The following is a 16,848-nucleotide window of genomic DNA, read 5'->3' on the forward strand; positions in this document are numbered from 1 at the left end:
GGATGCTCTGTACAAAAACCCTCAAATAGAAGGTACATAACTTGTTTGAACAAGGAATCAAAGAGGTCAACAAACTCTGAACCAAAAGAAATCTAATTTATGATATAACAAAAATAAAAACAATAAGTTAAATTAGCCAAACCATTCATATAACCATATATACGAAGGGAAACATACCTAGTGTATCGATAACAAACTCTGAACCAAAAGAAATCTAATTTATGATATAACAAAAATAAAAACAATAAGTTAAATCAGTCAAACCATTCATATAACCATATATACGAAGGGAAACATACCTAGTGTATTGATTGCATCATAGGATCTGACGGCGAATAGAACGGGTGAAGAAAAGGCGACGAGCGGAGAAGAACTTCCGACTGAAACTAGAACGATGAACGGGTCCCCACCAATAGAATAAAGAAACCTCGGCCGACTGGGTATATTTTCTCTTGAGCGTGACGGGTCACCGCTCCCTGGCCTTCGAGTTCATCAAAGAAAGGAAAACCAAAGAAACTCGAAGCCGACTGGGTATTAACTTTGTCGACAAAGAAAGGAACTCGAGGCCGCGGATTTGAGAAGCGAGACGGTTGGTGAAGCCGACGGTGATGTAGTGCTTTTCACAATCATGAATCGGGCTGGGAGAATTTTTTGTTCCTTCTGAAAAGTGGGGGGGGGAGGGGTTTTGTAGTGAATCGATTCGGAGTTTTTTTTCGGGATTTGGAGAATTTTGAATTGGATGTTTTTGAACTGGATGAAAAAATGGGGCAAAAAGTTTTTTTAAAAACAGGGGTATATTAGACCAATCAGGGTTATTATATCCTTACTAATAGATTAGTGGACCTAGGGGGTTATAGAATTTAGAAGTGGACTTATGGGGTTTGGAAAGTGATATAGTGGACTTATGAAAAATTCTCCCTATTTTTTAGTTATTGAGTTTTGAATTTGGTTATTGGGTTTGGTTATTGAGTTTTGGTTATTGGTAAAAGTTGTTAAGTTTGGTTATGGAATGAGTGGAATTTGGTTATTTGCTAAAAGACTTGTAATTTTGCTTATTACAATGTGATGTGTTTTTTTAGCATTGTTGTTAAACTTGCTTGCCCATACCAATTTGATTATTACAATGAGGATGCTCTTAGAGACGGAAAAATTCATGTGATGCAAGAGCTTAGCCTTGGTAGTCAAGCGGATGATGTGGATTATCTTAATTACTTCAAAGTGTCTTTTGGTTTCTAGTCATGTCTTTAATTTCTTGTCAAATTAAGTAGTTTAGAGCCATTAATATTGCACACACATGCAGTTGGATAGTGTTGAACACATGCTTCTAGAGTTATATTTTTAGTGTTCCCGAATGTAGATCAAGAGTTGTCTCGGTATTTGAAGAGTCTTGTTGGAAATTGTACTCAGAGTATTTATTATTAGTCTTGAAGGACTTATTCATTTGGGGTACTCAAAATCGCTGCACAGAGTCTCTAATAAATTTTCTCTATCTATTTATCTCTACTCATCACACTTTAAAATCTCCTTCAAAATTCAAACCGAACAAGCCTAAAGAGTCTCATATTTGTACGTAATCCCTACATATGTAGTTTTTATTTTATTTTTTATAGGCATCCCTATATATGTAGTTGATCTAATGAAATGAAAAGAGAGTTTGAGTTGATTATTAAAATAGTGTGCAAGTGTGTCTTACTTGGAATGAATGATTCCTCCTACGTACAATCACGCATGTGGCTTGGTCATGTCAAGTGGCATCCATGATTAATTAGTAGCGTCGAGTGGCATCCGCTACTCTCGGTCGAGTGGCATCCGCTACTCTCGGTCGAGTGGCATCCCGGGACTATCCTAAGTCTTGGCCTGCTTCAAATTGTGGCTTGGTTGCGTCGAGTGACATCCACTACCCCGGTCGAGCGGCATAGCTAGACTATCCTAAACGTCGCAAGTCCCGGCCTGCGTCATCATGCCCATGTGATATTCATGAAAACTGGAGGAATCTCCAGTACGTCTTCACAAATGGAGTATAACAATTTGCACCGGACCTTTCTCTATAGGTTCCTTCCTACGTTGGATCAACAATAAGGGAAATGACATATGCGTGTCAGTATGCATGTTTGTTTGTTTGTGTACGTATTCATTCAAAGAGTAAGAGTATAATCGGTGGTTGTTTCATTCAAAGGGCGTGGGATTTTAAGGTACCTCTCCCCCCTCTATATATACGTTATGATCTTTCATTGTTTCCTCTCGTCCAAGTTTTCTCGTTTGTTCCTTGCAAGTCCTTGCGGAGAGTCTAGCTAGGTTTTTCACAGCATGAAGAAAGCACCATCAACGCCATGCCACCACCCACTCCTGCTCAATTCCTGTTATAGGTAACAGATATATATTTCTTCTCTATCTCTCCCGATATTATAAGAAAATGATCATGGAAAAGTAAAGAACACAACACAACACACGCGAGTACATTTCTTACATCTCATATGATGTTTTTCATTATTTCCGATTGTATCGCCATGAAAAATGATTGACTCACGCAATGAATTTTTCAAACTAAGTGGCTACGGTAACACTACAAGTTCCGATCCAGAGGGGTGGAGGAAAACATACATCAAGGGCTTCTTGCATGTCCGGGCTGTCTTCGGATATATTTTCTCCAATTCGATGATATACTCTGCGCCCAAAATATATACATATGCCATCTCAAAGCCAAATTAGGCAACACGGATTTTATTAATTACACCACTAATAGAGACAAGGGGAAAAAGAAACTAGTTCGACAAGCTGTTTAAGGGAGCATACCGGCCTGTAGTTTCCTGCTTTTGTAGATATTTTAATCTTTAACTTTTCTTCATCAGGTAGACTGAAGAATTTTTGAGCCACATTCCTGACCTCTTTCATCGTGGACTGTGGTATACCATGGCCCTTCTATTCAACAGCAATACGCATATCAACATTTCAACGCGCTAAAATAGAAGCTATGTTAGTTAGGAGTGGAACCAATTGAAAATCTGCTCCACAGAATATCTTGTACCGTGCACGTTTTTATCCAAGATATGTTGTAGAGACTAGTGCTTATTTTATTAATTTGGTATTGTTATTACGTGTGATTATAACAAAAAAAAATTTGGTGAGCCATGGAATTTTTATGTATATATGTGCATATACATGTGTACGTATGGTTAAGTTTTTTGGGCCTGAGTTTGTAGGGATTTGTTGTACACTTTAATTGTTAGAGCATCTACATCAGCTTCACTACATTTTGGACCAATTTACACATTAAAATATCACTTTATTACTTTAACTATTCACTTTTAAAATATCCACTAGATCATACTCTCTATATTAAAACTATCCTATTTAAAATATTATTTCTTTTTTCTAAAAAAAGACAGTAAACCAAACTCCTCTCTCTCCCTCTCTAACTTTACTATCTCTTTCTCTAACTTTACTCTCTCTTGCTTTGTCCATTCTTTAGTGCGAGCACACCAGTCCCTTCCTCAGCGCAGTGCGAGCACACCCTTATAAAACTCAACGGAGTTCGTGACCGTCGATCTGTACGGCCTACGGATCCTCTCAGAAGGTATATATCCAGGACGATTCAAACAACGTGACCCAGTTCGTGATGCTAGCCCGAGACCCGATCATCCCCAGGATAGACCGTTTGTTCAAGATGAGCATTGATTTGGGCAACCAGGAAAGGGCCGGGACGGCGGTGCAATTCAAGGTACCTCTTCTACATGGATTTGGGCACCAACACGAGTGAATAGTTCCTCGTGTGTTTCAACGAGGAACTGTAGCTTCGGCTGCTCTAAGGGGCGATTTCCACAAGGTTGGTAGTTTTCAGGGTTTTTTTTTGCAATTGGCTCGTTACTTTAGTTTAGAAGAGGAACTAGAGAGAGATGTGGATGATCTTAATTACTTGGTAGTACAAAGAACATCCACATCTCTCTTTACTCCCTCTCCTAAACTAAAGTAGAGAGCCAATTGCAAACCACCCAAAAAAAAAAAAAAACTTACGTTACCAGCCTCATGGAAATCGCCCTGGAGTAGCCGGAGCTACAAGTACGTCCTCATTGAAATACACAAGGAACTGTTCACTCGCGTTGGCGCCCAAATTGATATAGAAGAGGTACCTTGAACTGCACAACTGTCCCAGCCCTGTCCTCGTTATCGCCGTCATCGGCGAACACGATGCTCGTCTTGAACGAACAGTCGTCCTAGGGACGATCGAGTCTCGGGCTAGCATCACGAACCGGGTCATGTTTTTCGAGTCGTCATGGATATATACCTTCTGAGAGGATCTGTAGGCCGTAAAGATTGACAACCATGAACTCTGCCGAGTTTTGAAAGGGTGTGCTCGCACTGCTTTGGAGAATGGACTAGGTGTGCTCGCACTGAGGAAAGGACGATGCAAGAGAGTAAAGTTAGAGAGAGAGAGGGGAGTTTCGTTTGTTGTCTTTTTTTTTAGAAAAAAGAAATAATATTTGAAATGGGATAGTTTTAATACAGATGGTCTGATGCAGTAAACATTTTAAAAGTGGGTAGCTAAAACTGAAACCGAATCGTATTTTAATGATGGTTTAGATTGGTTTAGTTCTATACTTTTTGTGAGTTGGTTTGGGTCTTCAAATTCATAATCCGTAGGTATTAATTTTGGTTCTTGGTTTCCCGTAAAACCAAATCAATCCGGACCATACTCACCCCTGTTAGATAACGTAAAGGCAATTAGTTTTTTTTTTGTGTGTGTTGGATCTGTATGTTGGCGTAAGGATTCTAATTGCAGATGCATGATTATTTCCCAAAAAACAATTTGTCATAATGAAACAACAATCCCGTTCCAATTGGCAATCGGCACAGCTTATTGTTACCTGGCCAGCTGGCCCAAGTAGATAAACACAATTTTATACTGTCTGAAGTCTGATATTGAGGGAAAAATAGTCGCCCTTTTCACAATTGATACTTCTCTGAATTCTTGGATAAACAGCTTTCAAAGATGTGTTTGGAAAGGAAAAAACTCTCTCTCTAAACTTCTTTCTCTCTAATTTTTTCACGAAACAGGGTTTAGAGCTGAGAGAGGGAAATCAGGGGATTGCGCCTCCTCGACCAATTCCCTTCACCCCTCTCTCTCTTCTCAAAGGAGTTAGATTGGCGCCCCATGCGATGACTTTAGCGATTTTAGCTAGAGTTGATTTAGATGGCAAAGCGACTGATCTAGTTAAATGATTTTAGACGGCGGCACAGACTGATAAGCACCTAAGATTGCTTAACTGTGGTGCTTAAGCCCGTAGTTAGAAGTGTTTTTAGTTATTATTTGTCGCTTTTATTCAATATTGCTCGTAAGGTATTTTGTTAAGTGTTTCAGGCAAAACGCCCTTAAAAGGCGTATTTTGATTGTTAAGCCAACCCCCAAGTTAGATCAAGTATTATCGCCCGGTGGAACTTGTGCCAAAGTGACCAAAGAACGAAGGCGAGAAGCGTCGGGCAAGCCAATGGTCGTCGGGTGTCAAGTTCTGGAGGCTAGCGTTCCTTTCTGAAGATAAGCTGCCCGTATCGATACGGATTAAGGCCCGTATCGATACGCATTGGTTAATTGGGCAGGCAGAGAGTTCCGTATCGATATGACCATAAACCGTATCGATACGGGAGCGTTATGGGAAATTGGTCTTTTCAGCTTTGCGACGTGGTATCGATACTTTGCATAATCTGTATCGATACGGGGAGCTCTCGACTAGATATTTTGTTACTTTTTGGACTTTTCATTTATGGAATACTTGCCTTTAATAGTATGTTTTTAGATATTTGATGATAGAGAAACCCATTGTGTATAAATAGGGGCTTTATCTCTCTCTCTTGGACCTAGCTCATTATTAACTTTAGTTTTTCCTCCATTAATGTTCTTTTAAGCTTTTCAAGAGTAATTACCATAGAACTCAAGTAAGTTTGTTCTCGTTTGTTAATTTCTCGTTAATTAAAGTTATTCGTACAACTTGGATCCTTTATAAAATCAAGTTTGTTTTCATTTTTTTCGGTTAAAAATCATGTTTCGTTTTTATGCTTAATTTCTTTTATGTTTTAGTTATGTGTGAGTAGTCGATAGGCCAAGTCTTGGGGTAATCTTTCCCGAGTACTTAGGTGGTTACTTGGTTCTTAAGTCCTCGGGCTTAAAATCATGGTTTTCGGAATTTCATTAACCTAGCCATTTTGGTCTAAGCGAGGGGTGTTAACTCCTTGGTATTTTGTTTAGTCAAGCGGTCTTGGCAAGCAACATATTGAGGGCTCGTGGCCTCCTACGTGTTAGATACATTAGCAAAAATAGGTTATTTCAATTCCGATTTATCACATCTTTCTATAAACGTAGTCTTTTCAAGCTAAATTCTCCGGGCGTGAGCACGCGGTCGTGACTCTCGCCTGAGTTAAATTGAGGACCGGTAACATCCTTTGTTAAGGGTTAGAAAATCCCTAGACTTGCCTCCTTTAAGTTAATTAAGCGTTTTCCTAGTCTTTTGCCTTGGCAATTTTCACCGGTTCAAAGCATCACCAAGTTGGCCGTCTTAAACGCTGCATTCTACCATTTTAACCTACAATCCGATTAAGCTATCTTGCGAATTCCCTGTGGTACGATCCCGCTCTTACCGATTTATTATGCTACCGACGATCTAGCACTACGCTTGGGGTTTTTCTCAACCTTATTTGAAGGCGAGGTTTGAAGGCTAAGCACAAACCAAATAAGAGCAAGTTTACCGGTGAATATGAATAATGCCTTGTGAACAGTTCATAATTCTATTTTAGCTATCAACTTTTTCTTTCACAACTATACTAATACTATCTATTTACCTAACACCAATTAAAAAATATATTTTTCACTCATTTTCTATTATCTTTATTATTTAAAATGAGGAGAAAGGAGGGAGAAGAGAGAGAAAAAAATAATAAAAAAAGAAAGGAATATGAATAGTGCATAGGTAAAAATAGAGTACCACTGTTCATAAATTCATTTTAGCTACTCTTTTACCTCTGCTAGTGCAGAGTGTTTTTTGAATTTTTTCTATCTAGCCAAAAAGCCATTTTCCCTCTACTGATGTACTTGCTCTAAGGGAGGTTCTTTGGGTAGTTATGTGCTTTCTCCTCCATTTATGGAGCATCACTCACTCTCCTTTTTATGGAACCCCCCCCCCCCCCCCCGGGGTTGTGTTCTTTCGAAAACTTTGTAGATTTCATTTGTGCTTAATTATTTTCGTTCGTTTCTACCAGCTATGTCTTGACACTGACCCTATTCTCGAATTTTGTTTACAGAAAGTCTATGAGTACATATGTTTATGTACATACATCACGTACATACGTTTTTTGGGCCCGTTTCGGGTCCCAAATAAATGATCGGAGCCGCTCATTTTGTTTAAAATGCTTTGCTAACGGTCCTTTCAAAAAATAAGCTCAATCCAGTATCGATAAGAACGTTTACTAAACTTCCAACTTTGCTTTAAAATTCAAGCTTGAATTATGGAACAAAGTTGGATGTTTCGAAAACACCCTAATTGATACCGGATTGAGCTTATTTTTTGTAAGGTCCATAAACAAAATATTTTAAACAAAATGAGTGGCTCCGATCATTTTTTGAGAATCCAAAACGGATCTAAATGAAGTATGTACTCACTGGTACATATATAAAATCTGTACCAATAGCACCTCTCTTTTGTTTATGGGTTTGGTTTGCAGTACCTGCTAATGAGCTTGAAGCTCACGTCTAGATTTTGGTGATTGTAGCTCTTATCCATTTTCTATAATAAAATCTCTATTTAAGTGATGTAATAATTGGTTGATTAATAAAATTTCTAATGCTTTCAAAAACGTACTTACGCAGTTCTCGAAAACGTGAAGATACGAAATCGCTGCCAGAAATGCCCCAACATTGAGTGGAAAAATTTAACCTATATTCGAGATTCTTCTATTCTACGTAATTTTTAATCTTAATCAAAAGTGACTTTTAATTTTTCCTCGACAAGACAAACTTAAACGAACAAAAAAGTAACTAAAGAAAAAAAGCACGCAGATTAGTTTTTAGATAGACATTTTCAAATTCATTTTCTTTTGAGTTTTTAATTAATCTGTCAATGTGACAAACCGACAATATTAAAAATACATCTTTTTTTTTTCTGCGAAGTAGAAATATTTAAAAAAAAATCCAACTTACAAGATGAACGCAAAACGAGAAGAACCTTGTCAATAAAAAGAATGGAACAAACAATTAATGTTCTTCCTTTCTGACCAAAAAAAAAATTGTTGTTCCTTCACCAAAATCCCATTTTACCACCAGCCCCTCCTAAAAAAATAAGGTTAAAGATAAAATTGATAGTAAATCTAGTCTAGTAGTTCTAGTGTTCTACAATTTCTCTTCAAATTATTGTTCCCCGAAAATGGTTGCACCAGTGCTTTGACACATTTGTGGTCACCATATCAAGGTGCAATCAGTCTTTTAAGATTAGTCGAGATGTACGTAAGCTGATCCAGATATCTGAGTCACCCAAAAATTGGTCACTAGATCGATCGGATATCAATTTTAAAAGAGATGAGACGTAAAAATTCTCACAATACTTAATGCCATGGTCGGATGATAATTTGGAGAAAAAAAAAATCAACTTCAAAAACACATACCCCTACTTTCAATCATTACTCTCATTTCTTTCTTCACTCATTATCCCTATGTATTCTCATCTCTCTCTTTATCTATTATTCACTCAGTATCCCTATCTCTAATTATTACCCTAATTTCTCTATTAACTTATTATCCCAAAAATCAAACCCAAAATTTTTCAAAAACCCATCTCAACAAGGCATTAATGACTGAACTCCACCCAAATACGGGTAATTAAAGACCTTTTTATTAACCGAAGATTTGAACTCCTACAATTTGACCCAGTAATGATGAATTTAATTAACGATCATACTAATGAGAGTCATTAAGCTCATGATCATGATGTGTGGTTGCGACAGAAATGTACACTAGTCTCCTCCATTCCCTCCACCACAAAGTACCCAAGCATATCCTTGGACTTACCCACTAAATTCTCCTTGCACAAAAACTCGTCACTAAAAACCCTCTCCACCTCCCTGTTATAATCATGCACAAAAACATGCGTCTTCGAACCGCCGCCGCCCTTCTTGCTCCTCGCCAGAACCCCGGCCGTGAATATCGATGACATCCTCCCCGGCGCCTCCGGCCAGTACCCTCTAGGCCCGTCCACCAGTATCACGTCCCACTCCACTTCGTACAACTGGTTGGGAAAATCGTTCAGCCCGAGCTTACAGTCCGAGAACAGCAAGTTCTGCACCGGCCGGCACTCGTTCCGGACCAGCTCCCTCGCCGACTGGATCAGTTCTTTCCACTCGGTCAACTTGGTGGTGTACTGGACGTCGTAGACCTCGATTTCGGGGTGGTTCTCCTCGACGTGGGCGGCGTAGTACCGGTTCTCGTCGATGAACACGGTCCGGCCGTGGGGGTTGAGGGCCTTCCAGAGGAGGGTCTCGTGGGTGAGGCCGAAGATGAGGAAGTTGCAAGGGGAAGAAGGGCACTGGCGGAGGGCGTCGGAGATGGGTTTGATGTCTGTGTGGGACATTTTGTCGGTGGCGTTGGAGGTGGAGGCGTAGTGGAGGAGGGCGGTGATTATGGGTTGGGCTAGTTGGGGATGGGTGGTGGTTGTGGCGGCGGCGGTGGTCGTCGTTGTGATGATGGTGGTGGTGGTGGTGGTTGATATGGATTGTTTAGTGTAGATGAAGGTGAGGAGGAAGGCTATTGTGGAGAAGGAAAGGAAGGCTAGGAGCCAGAGGCGGTTTGGGGTTCTTTGTTTTAGGATGTAGGGGTGGAGGAGGATTAGTTTTGTGTTGGTGTTGTTAAGGTTGGTCTTCATTTGAGAGAGAGAGAGAGAGAGAGAGAGAGAGAGAGAGAGAGAGAGAGAGAGTTGCTATGGGGAAGAAACTCTCAGGGGAGGTTTGAGTGTGAGATTATGGTTTTAAAGAGGGAAAGGACTCTAAACAAATTTCAATGGTGATTCGGTATGTAGATGAAGGTGACGTGACATTGGCTACTAATTATGTATTCTTTCTAGAACCAAAGCTAATTATTTGTGCTTGACCGTCCCATGAAGTAAATGAAATTGATGAACGTATATATCGTTGTCATCGCAGCATTATCAATTATTGTGTTAGTTAGAGCAATCTTTTGGTCGCATATAAAAGTGTCCATGTTTGGCACAGATGTGTTTGAAAATTGTCCGGTGCATATATCTTGGTCTCATGCTATAAATGTGAAGTTCATGCACATCATATGTTTTCGGATAGATATGTGTCGAAATCTTCGTACTTGAATATGTGTTCGTCAATTTTTTTTATTTAGAGAAGATACTAGGATTAGAGGAAACGACTTAGCGCATCTTAGTTAGATGAGTGGGACTTGTAAGAGATAAAGTTGACATAATTACTTCATTTTTCTTTAAGAAAAAATACGTAAGAAATTTATTTTGTTCGATCGAAAACTTAGGAGATTGTGATTGAGGTGAGTGGTGTTTTAAAAGTACCAGCCACCTTATGCATAAGAGTACAAAGTGCTTACATTGGCCTACCAGGCTACTACTCCACATGCCTAATTCGTACCATTAAACATGCTTTTTAGTAATTAAGCATCTGCTAATTGGTCATGAGTATCATGATTAATTGCATGTGCTACGATGATAATTTGAAATTGCTCAAGAATTTCAGGGTATGGACAAATGTGGAAGCTACATGTGCGTAGATTACTCCCTTTTGCACGTATATATGATTGGACATTCATAATCTCAGTTAACAAAGACAGCCGGTTGGAAAGCAATTGTCATTCTTTTAATCCTTCAGGTGAATATTTTTAGTTTGGGAAAACTTATTCAGTATTCTTTGGTGGTTTCCCGACCCCTTTTCCACAACACCTGGATGCGGAACTCAAGAGACAAAAGCATAAGGTCTTCTCTCAATATATGATGAGAAAGGGGCTTGTGACACCGTCGCGGTGCCCCAGAGTTTCTCCTCCTAGGATACCATCCCATCCTTCAAACCTCTTTATTTTTGGTGTAGCTGACGGAGTTGCATCCACATTTCTTGGCGTCAACTTCGGTGACTTTGTAGTCGAAGAAAACGTTGAACGTGGAAGACCAAATAAAGGGCTACTTTCCTTTTCCTTGTGTGTTCTAGTATTATTTTTGGCCTTCTCTTATGATCTTTTGATTTGAGTTTATCATTTTTTTGGGTTCTCTCCTGCGTACGTTTGATTGACACAATCTTCAAACTTGATTTCGATTTGCTTAGCATTATGTAATAATGGAGAATGAAGCTAGCGTCTTGGTCACTGTAATTTGGGTTCATTTTTTCAATCTACAAAGATTGAATTAATCCTTTGTTAGTACCGCTAAACTTTTACGAATCATATTGTCGTTGACGAGAAATTAAATATATCTTCTAACGAGTGTTAGCAACAAGCCTAAAATGTCCCTCTTTTATAAGTGGAAAAACTAAACGCATTCAGGTGCTACAAACTTCTTTAATTAGGACTAGTCTATATAGAGTTTTGCTCATGTTTTTTATTGTAATACTATTTCGGATGAATAATCGTACGGAATAGCTAGCGGGAACGGATGCAAGAACATGCATTTTTTTTCAAGATAAGGATCACGTCTTCAGTTTTAGGTGCGTTTTAGGACACAAATACGAGTTAATTAAGTGGGGTGGTTGGTTGGACGTACTGGAGCCGGTGGAGGCCGGGAAATTAAAAAGGGATTTGGTAAGGGTGGTAGCGACCTACTAACTAATACTCACAAGTAGGAAGTCGTTTTTCCTTGATCGATGATTTCTTCATCTCTTTGGATTTTCCTACGGAACCTTTGTTTAATTAAACACATGCAAAAAAGTGTACCTCTGAATGTACCTCTGAATGAGACCAATCAACTGCCTCGTGTCGTTTAATTTATTCCGTCGGGTGAGTGAGTCATCTATTTTGTTTGAGATCGATCAGTGGCGGACGCAGAGATGTGGGGAGACCGAATCACATGCATTCGTAAATTAATAACAAAATATCATTCTCATATAGCAATAACATAATTTTGAGAGGACCCTTTTTTATAATTTTTACATACGAAACCTAAAATATAGTAGAAATATTGTAATATTTGGGAGGTTCGCGGGGACCCGGGCTCCGCTTGCACCCCCTATATGTCCGCCTCTGTTTGAGATTACCAACAAAAGTGAGTCAAGGAGGAGGAGAAAATTGCCACAAAAAAAAAAAACGAGGAGGAGAAAATAGTGTAGTGTTAGAGCATCTCCAACAACAGATTCCTTAAATCTCAAATAATTTGAGTCACCCACTGCCGGCTTTGGGCTAAGGCTCAAGAGACGTGGGCCTTAAGCCCCTCAAAAATGTCAAAAAAATAGGATCCCCACTTATTTTTAGGATCTAGTATATATGTGTTGTTTTAGGAACCAATTTAAACCCAATAAGACATTTTATAATTAAGCCCCAATGGCCCAGAAAAATGGAACACGGAATGCAGGAAAAACAAAAGGAGGAGTAAAAGGTCACAGGATCGCCAAAAATCTCTGGGGCCCTTCAAAATTATTCAGTGTGGTGGATGTATGGATGCATCTTTTTGCCCCCTTAAACGCTACTACTCTTGTACTTCTCATTACAAACAAATACTATATCCGAATCAAAATTATTCAGTGTGATTGACTTTTTATTTGATTTTCGTTTACAATTATTAAGGGTCTCACTTTCGAAGACCGTCTTAGGCCTCCAAAATTTCAGAGCCGGCCCTGGAGTCACCCCTCAAACTTCGTTTCTCTCTTTTTAGAGTTGGAGAATGTCCGTCGCCACTTGAATCTCAAAATATTACTATTTTTTTACTTCTCACTACCATTGGAACTCATCGGCCATTACTACTATTGTTTTTTTCGTACGTAACTTTCCCATAAATATGTAACTCATTTTTCACACGTTTCACAACACAATCTCATCTCTTGTCTTTTTCTTTATCAACTTGTACATGGATTTCTGAAAATTTTCAGAAGGCGGTACGACTAAAAGCACGCTTGATGCGATAATTTCATGATGCATGTGATAATTTAGTGTTGGAGTGAGAGATGGTGAAGTATTTAAGTTTAAGTTACAAAATAAATAAAAAAATTATCGAATACCACCCAATTTAATTACAACTTACTATTTTTTTGTGTTTTTTTTTTAAAAAAAAGAAATATTTAAAGTAATTGAACAATAAAGGAGAGTGGCCAAAATAGTTTTCTAATGTAAAAGATGTATCATTTTATATGTGGATCAATAAAACTAAACATACATAAAATTAAACTACCATAAAATACTATAGTTTGAAGGATCTATTAGAATGCAACACATAAACTCACCATTCTGATTTTGAAGTGTGGTAGCAAAATAAGCTAATTTAGAAGTACCTGGCAAAAATGTAACTACTCCATCTCCTCCTTGAATACTGAATATATTGCCAAAAGGCTGAGAATTAAATTCTTGCGAATGGACATGGCCCTAAAATAAGTTGATTGGGAAAGTCCAGAGTTAAAGGCTCCAAAATGAAATTGTGGCAGAAAATTAAAAGTAACTTTCGGCACAATATTGAGGGCCTCTAGCAATACATGACTTAGTTTGGTGGTTGGCTTCTTTTTACTTCTTAATTATCGTAGTTTTCTTCTTAATTTCTGTTTTAAAGAATGGATTATAATGTACGTCCAAATCTTTGTCTTGTATGCCGACAGAAACTAATTGATTGAGTCCCTGAAGCATATTTTGGTTCAATATATCTATAGGCTCGATATCTATATCTATAGTCCCTGAAGCATATTGATGGTTCTTTCATAGGGACGAGCATGGTCTGAATTAATTGGTTTGGTTTTATAAGAATCAAATCAATACCTACGGATTGTACGAATTTGGAAAGCCAAACTAATTCATAGAATGCATAGAACCAAACAAATCCAAACCATAAAAAAAATGGTTCGGTTCCAGTTTGAACCACAGTTCGCCTAAAAATGGGATATCTATCTTAATAAACTATTTAAATTAGTGCTTAGAGACATTAAATCAGTCATTATTAGTACAAAAACCGATTCTTTTCCTATGTAAGAAATATAGTAAAGAAAAAACTAATTAAGAGGAAAAAAAAATAGTGGCTAACAAAGAGTTCATATTATTGACCGGGAAAGAGAGATATGGATGCAATTTGACAATTTATGTTTATTACGTTAGGTAGGAATATACAACATACAAATTTAGAGTATTAGAGATTAGAAAATTAATTGACTATGACTTAGACTAATTTTATTTGGTGTATCTAAATCGTGTATATATACGTACATATGCACATTTGTATACATACATAGATACGGATCGGATTGGAACCCGAACCATCAACATAAATCTACAGACCAAACCATTGAACAAGGTTTATAATTTTTTAAAACCGGAGCCAAACCACACTTCTAAAAAACCAAACCAAACTATGTGGTTTGGATTGGTTTGGACCGGATTCGCGGATGACGGTTTTTTTCTCACCCCTAGTTCTTCTATGGAGGATATGCTATTGATGGGGTGTTTCCACTAACAAAAAACACTAAAAACTTAATTCATTTTACTACCTCGTTTCCAATAACAAAAAAAGTTTCAGAATTTTACCATCTCGTTTCCAGTAACAAAAAAATTTCAGCATTTTACTATCTCATTTCCACTAACAAAAAAATTGTCAACAAATTTTTTTTTGGCTACAGTAACTTTACTCACAAACCCATCAACAATTTATTCACTACCTATCGGAAAACACCAAACAACTTCTCAACCACAAATAAAAATCTACAAATTTTTCATTACCGAAAACACCTCCTGAGTAAAGCAAATGCAACAAAATGACGTTGGCTTGTGCGTTATTCCCCAGAATCTTGTTTTTTTTGGGTATTTTGGATTTGGATTTATAGGTAATGAGTATAAAGATAGTAGAGTAATGATTGAAAATAAAGATAATAATTGGAGAGAGATAGAGAGGAAAATGAAAGTAATGATTGAAAATAAGAGTAATAAATGAAAAAAAAAATATGATAATAATTACAAATCCAAAACCAAAATACCCAACCGAACGGGCTCATAGCTTTTAAAGCTACGTTTGTTTTGATTGATGAAAGTTAAACAAAATCTGCTATCAATAATATAAAAAAAACCTGTAAATCAGTCCGTGCGATCAATTTGAAAAATAAGGATCCTCTCATGGAAAATCAAAGAAAAAAAATTCAAAACACCGTAAATGTCTTAAAGTGAGGTTACTTTTAAGATGCCAAAGAAATAGAAACGAAAATAAAAGTTGATGACATTTCGGGACCAATTTTTGTGGGTCTTCAAATTGTACAACGCTGTTACACATAGATTTTTACACACAAATCGTGCACAGATCGCAGTGTGGGGCCTACTACGGGTCTCATACAAACGATTCGAATCGTTTATTAAATTTTAAAATATTTTTTCGAGGACCCTTGCTAAAAATCAGTTCAATCCGATACCTATAGATGGTCGATCCAATCATTCAACTTTTCATTAAGATTTTTGGATAATGAAAAGTTAGATGATTGGATCGAGTACTTATAGGTATCAAATTAAGCTGATTATTTGAGAGGGCCCTTGAAAAAATATTTTACATTTAATAAACGGATCGAATTATTTGTGTGAGACTCATAATAGACCCCACACCGTGATCTGTGCATAATTTGTATGAAAAAAATCTGTGTGTAGACTACTGTTGTAATAACTCGGGATGAGTTCTAGTAGTATTTTTTTTCTCCAACGAATGTATTTTTTGACGTGTCTCTCTCTCTTTCTTTCTTTCTTTTTTTTTTGGTGAAGACGCGTCTATCAATGTCCAATTAAATCGTACCAATGACCCTTTTTCTGTAAAATCTATAAGATGAATGATTTTAAATGGGGATAAAAAAAAGAAGAAGAAAGAATGATTTTAAATAACTACTATGGGCCCTAACGGCCCAAAACAGGGACCGAACTGAAGGTTAATACTGGTCCAGAGCCTCTTCCCCTGGATGCAGCACCAAGCCCAGCCACAAGCGAGGTAAGATTTTTTATGCCGAAAATTTTTGTGCTTCTATACCGAAGGATTTTCCAGCCGCTGAACTCAAAACATAAAAAAACATCGTACAATCCAATGGTAGAAAAATCATCGACATTGAGTCACAAAAATTTTCGAAACACAGAAGATCGCCCGGCCACAGGTGGCATCAGAAGGAACAACCAACCAAACGTGAGTCACGGGACTGGGCACAGTAGCGTGGTTTTCACGCCAGAATTAAAAGTTGTACTGTTCGACAATGACTTTCTTTTCGTCCACGAGGAAAGACTACGTAGTATAATCATAGAAAAAATAAAATTGGAATCAACGGCTCCAAGACCGATTGGACACACGAACAGTTATCCTCAACGCAATCTGAGCCATCCAATTCCACTAGTCGGAGTTTTTTTTTTTTTTGGCACGACTTGACTATGGTATAGTGCACGCCAAATACAAACCGTGTTGTGTGGAATCCATTTCGAGATTCTACACAAATGATCGGAACTGCTCAATTAATTTAAATTATATTTTAAAAGATTCTCATAAAAAATAAACTCAATCGAATATCGAAAAGGGTTGGATCAAGTTTTTACTCAATTTCGTGATTGGAAATATGTAAAGAGTCGGCAAGCCGTTCTCGATATCCGATTAAATTGATTTTTTTTTTAATTTTAAAATTATTTACTATAATAATCAAATAAGTGATTCCGAT

At 37.7% G+C, this 16,848-nt stretch overlaps 1 protein-coding gene across 1 annotated transcript; it reads right to left on the bottom strand.

Annotated features, from left to right (window-relative positions):
- Positions 1-8,825: 8,825 nt before the first annotated feature.
- Positions 8,826-10,200, bottom strand: LOC131336201 (protein IRX15-LIKE). Its single transcript, XM_058371943.1, has one exon. The coding sequence runs from the start codon at positions 9,894-9,896 to the stop codon at positions 8,961-8,963; it is 936 nt and encodes a 311-aa protein (XP_058227926.1). The 5' UTR covers positions 9,897-10,200; the 3' UTR covers positions 8,826-8,960.
- Positions 10,201-16,848: the final 6,648 nt, after the last annotated feature.

The sequence above is a fragment of the Rhododendron vialii genome, chromosome 8a (genome assembly GCF_030253575.1).
Source record: "Rhododendron vialii isolate Sample 1 chromosome 8a, ASM3025357v1".
Lineage (NCBI taxonomy): Eukaryota > Viridiplantae > Streptophyta > Magnoliopsida > Ericales > Ericaceae > Rhododendron > Rhododendron vialii.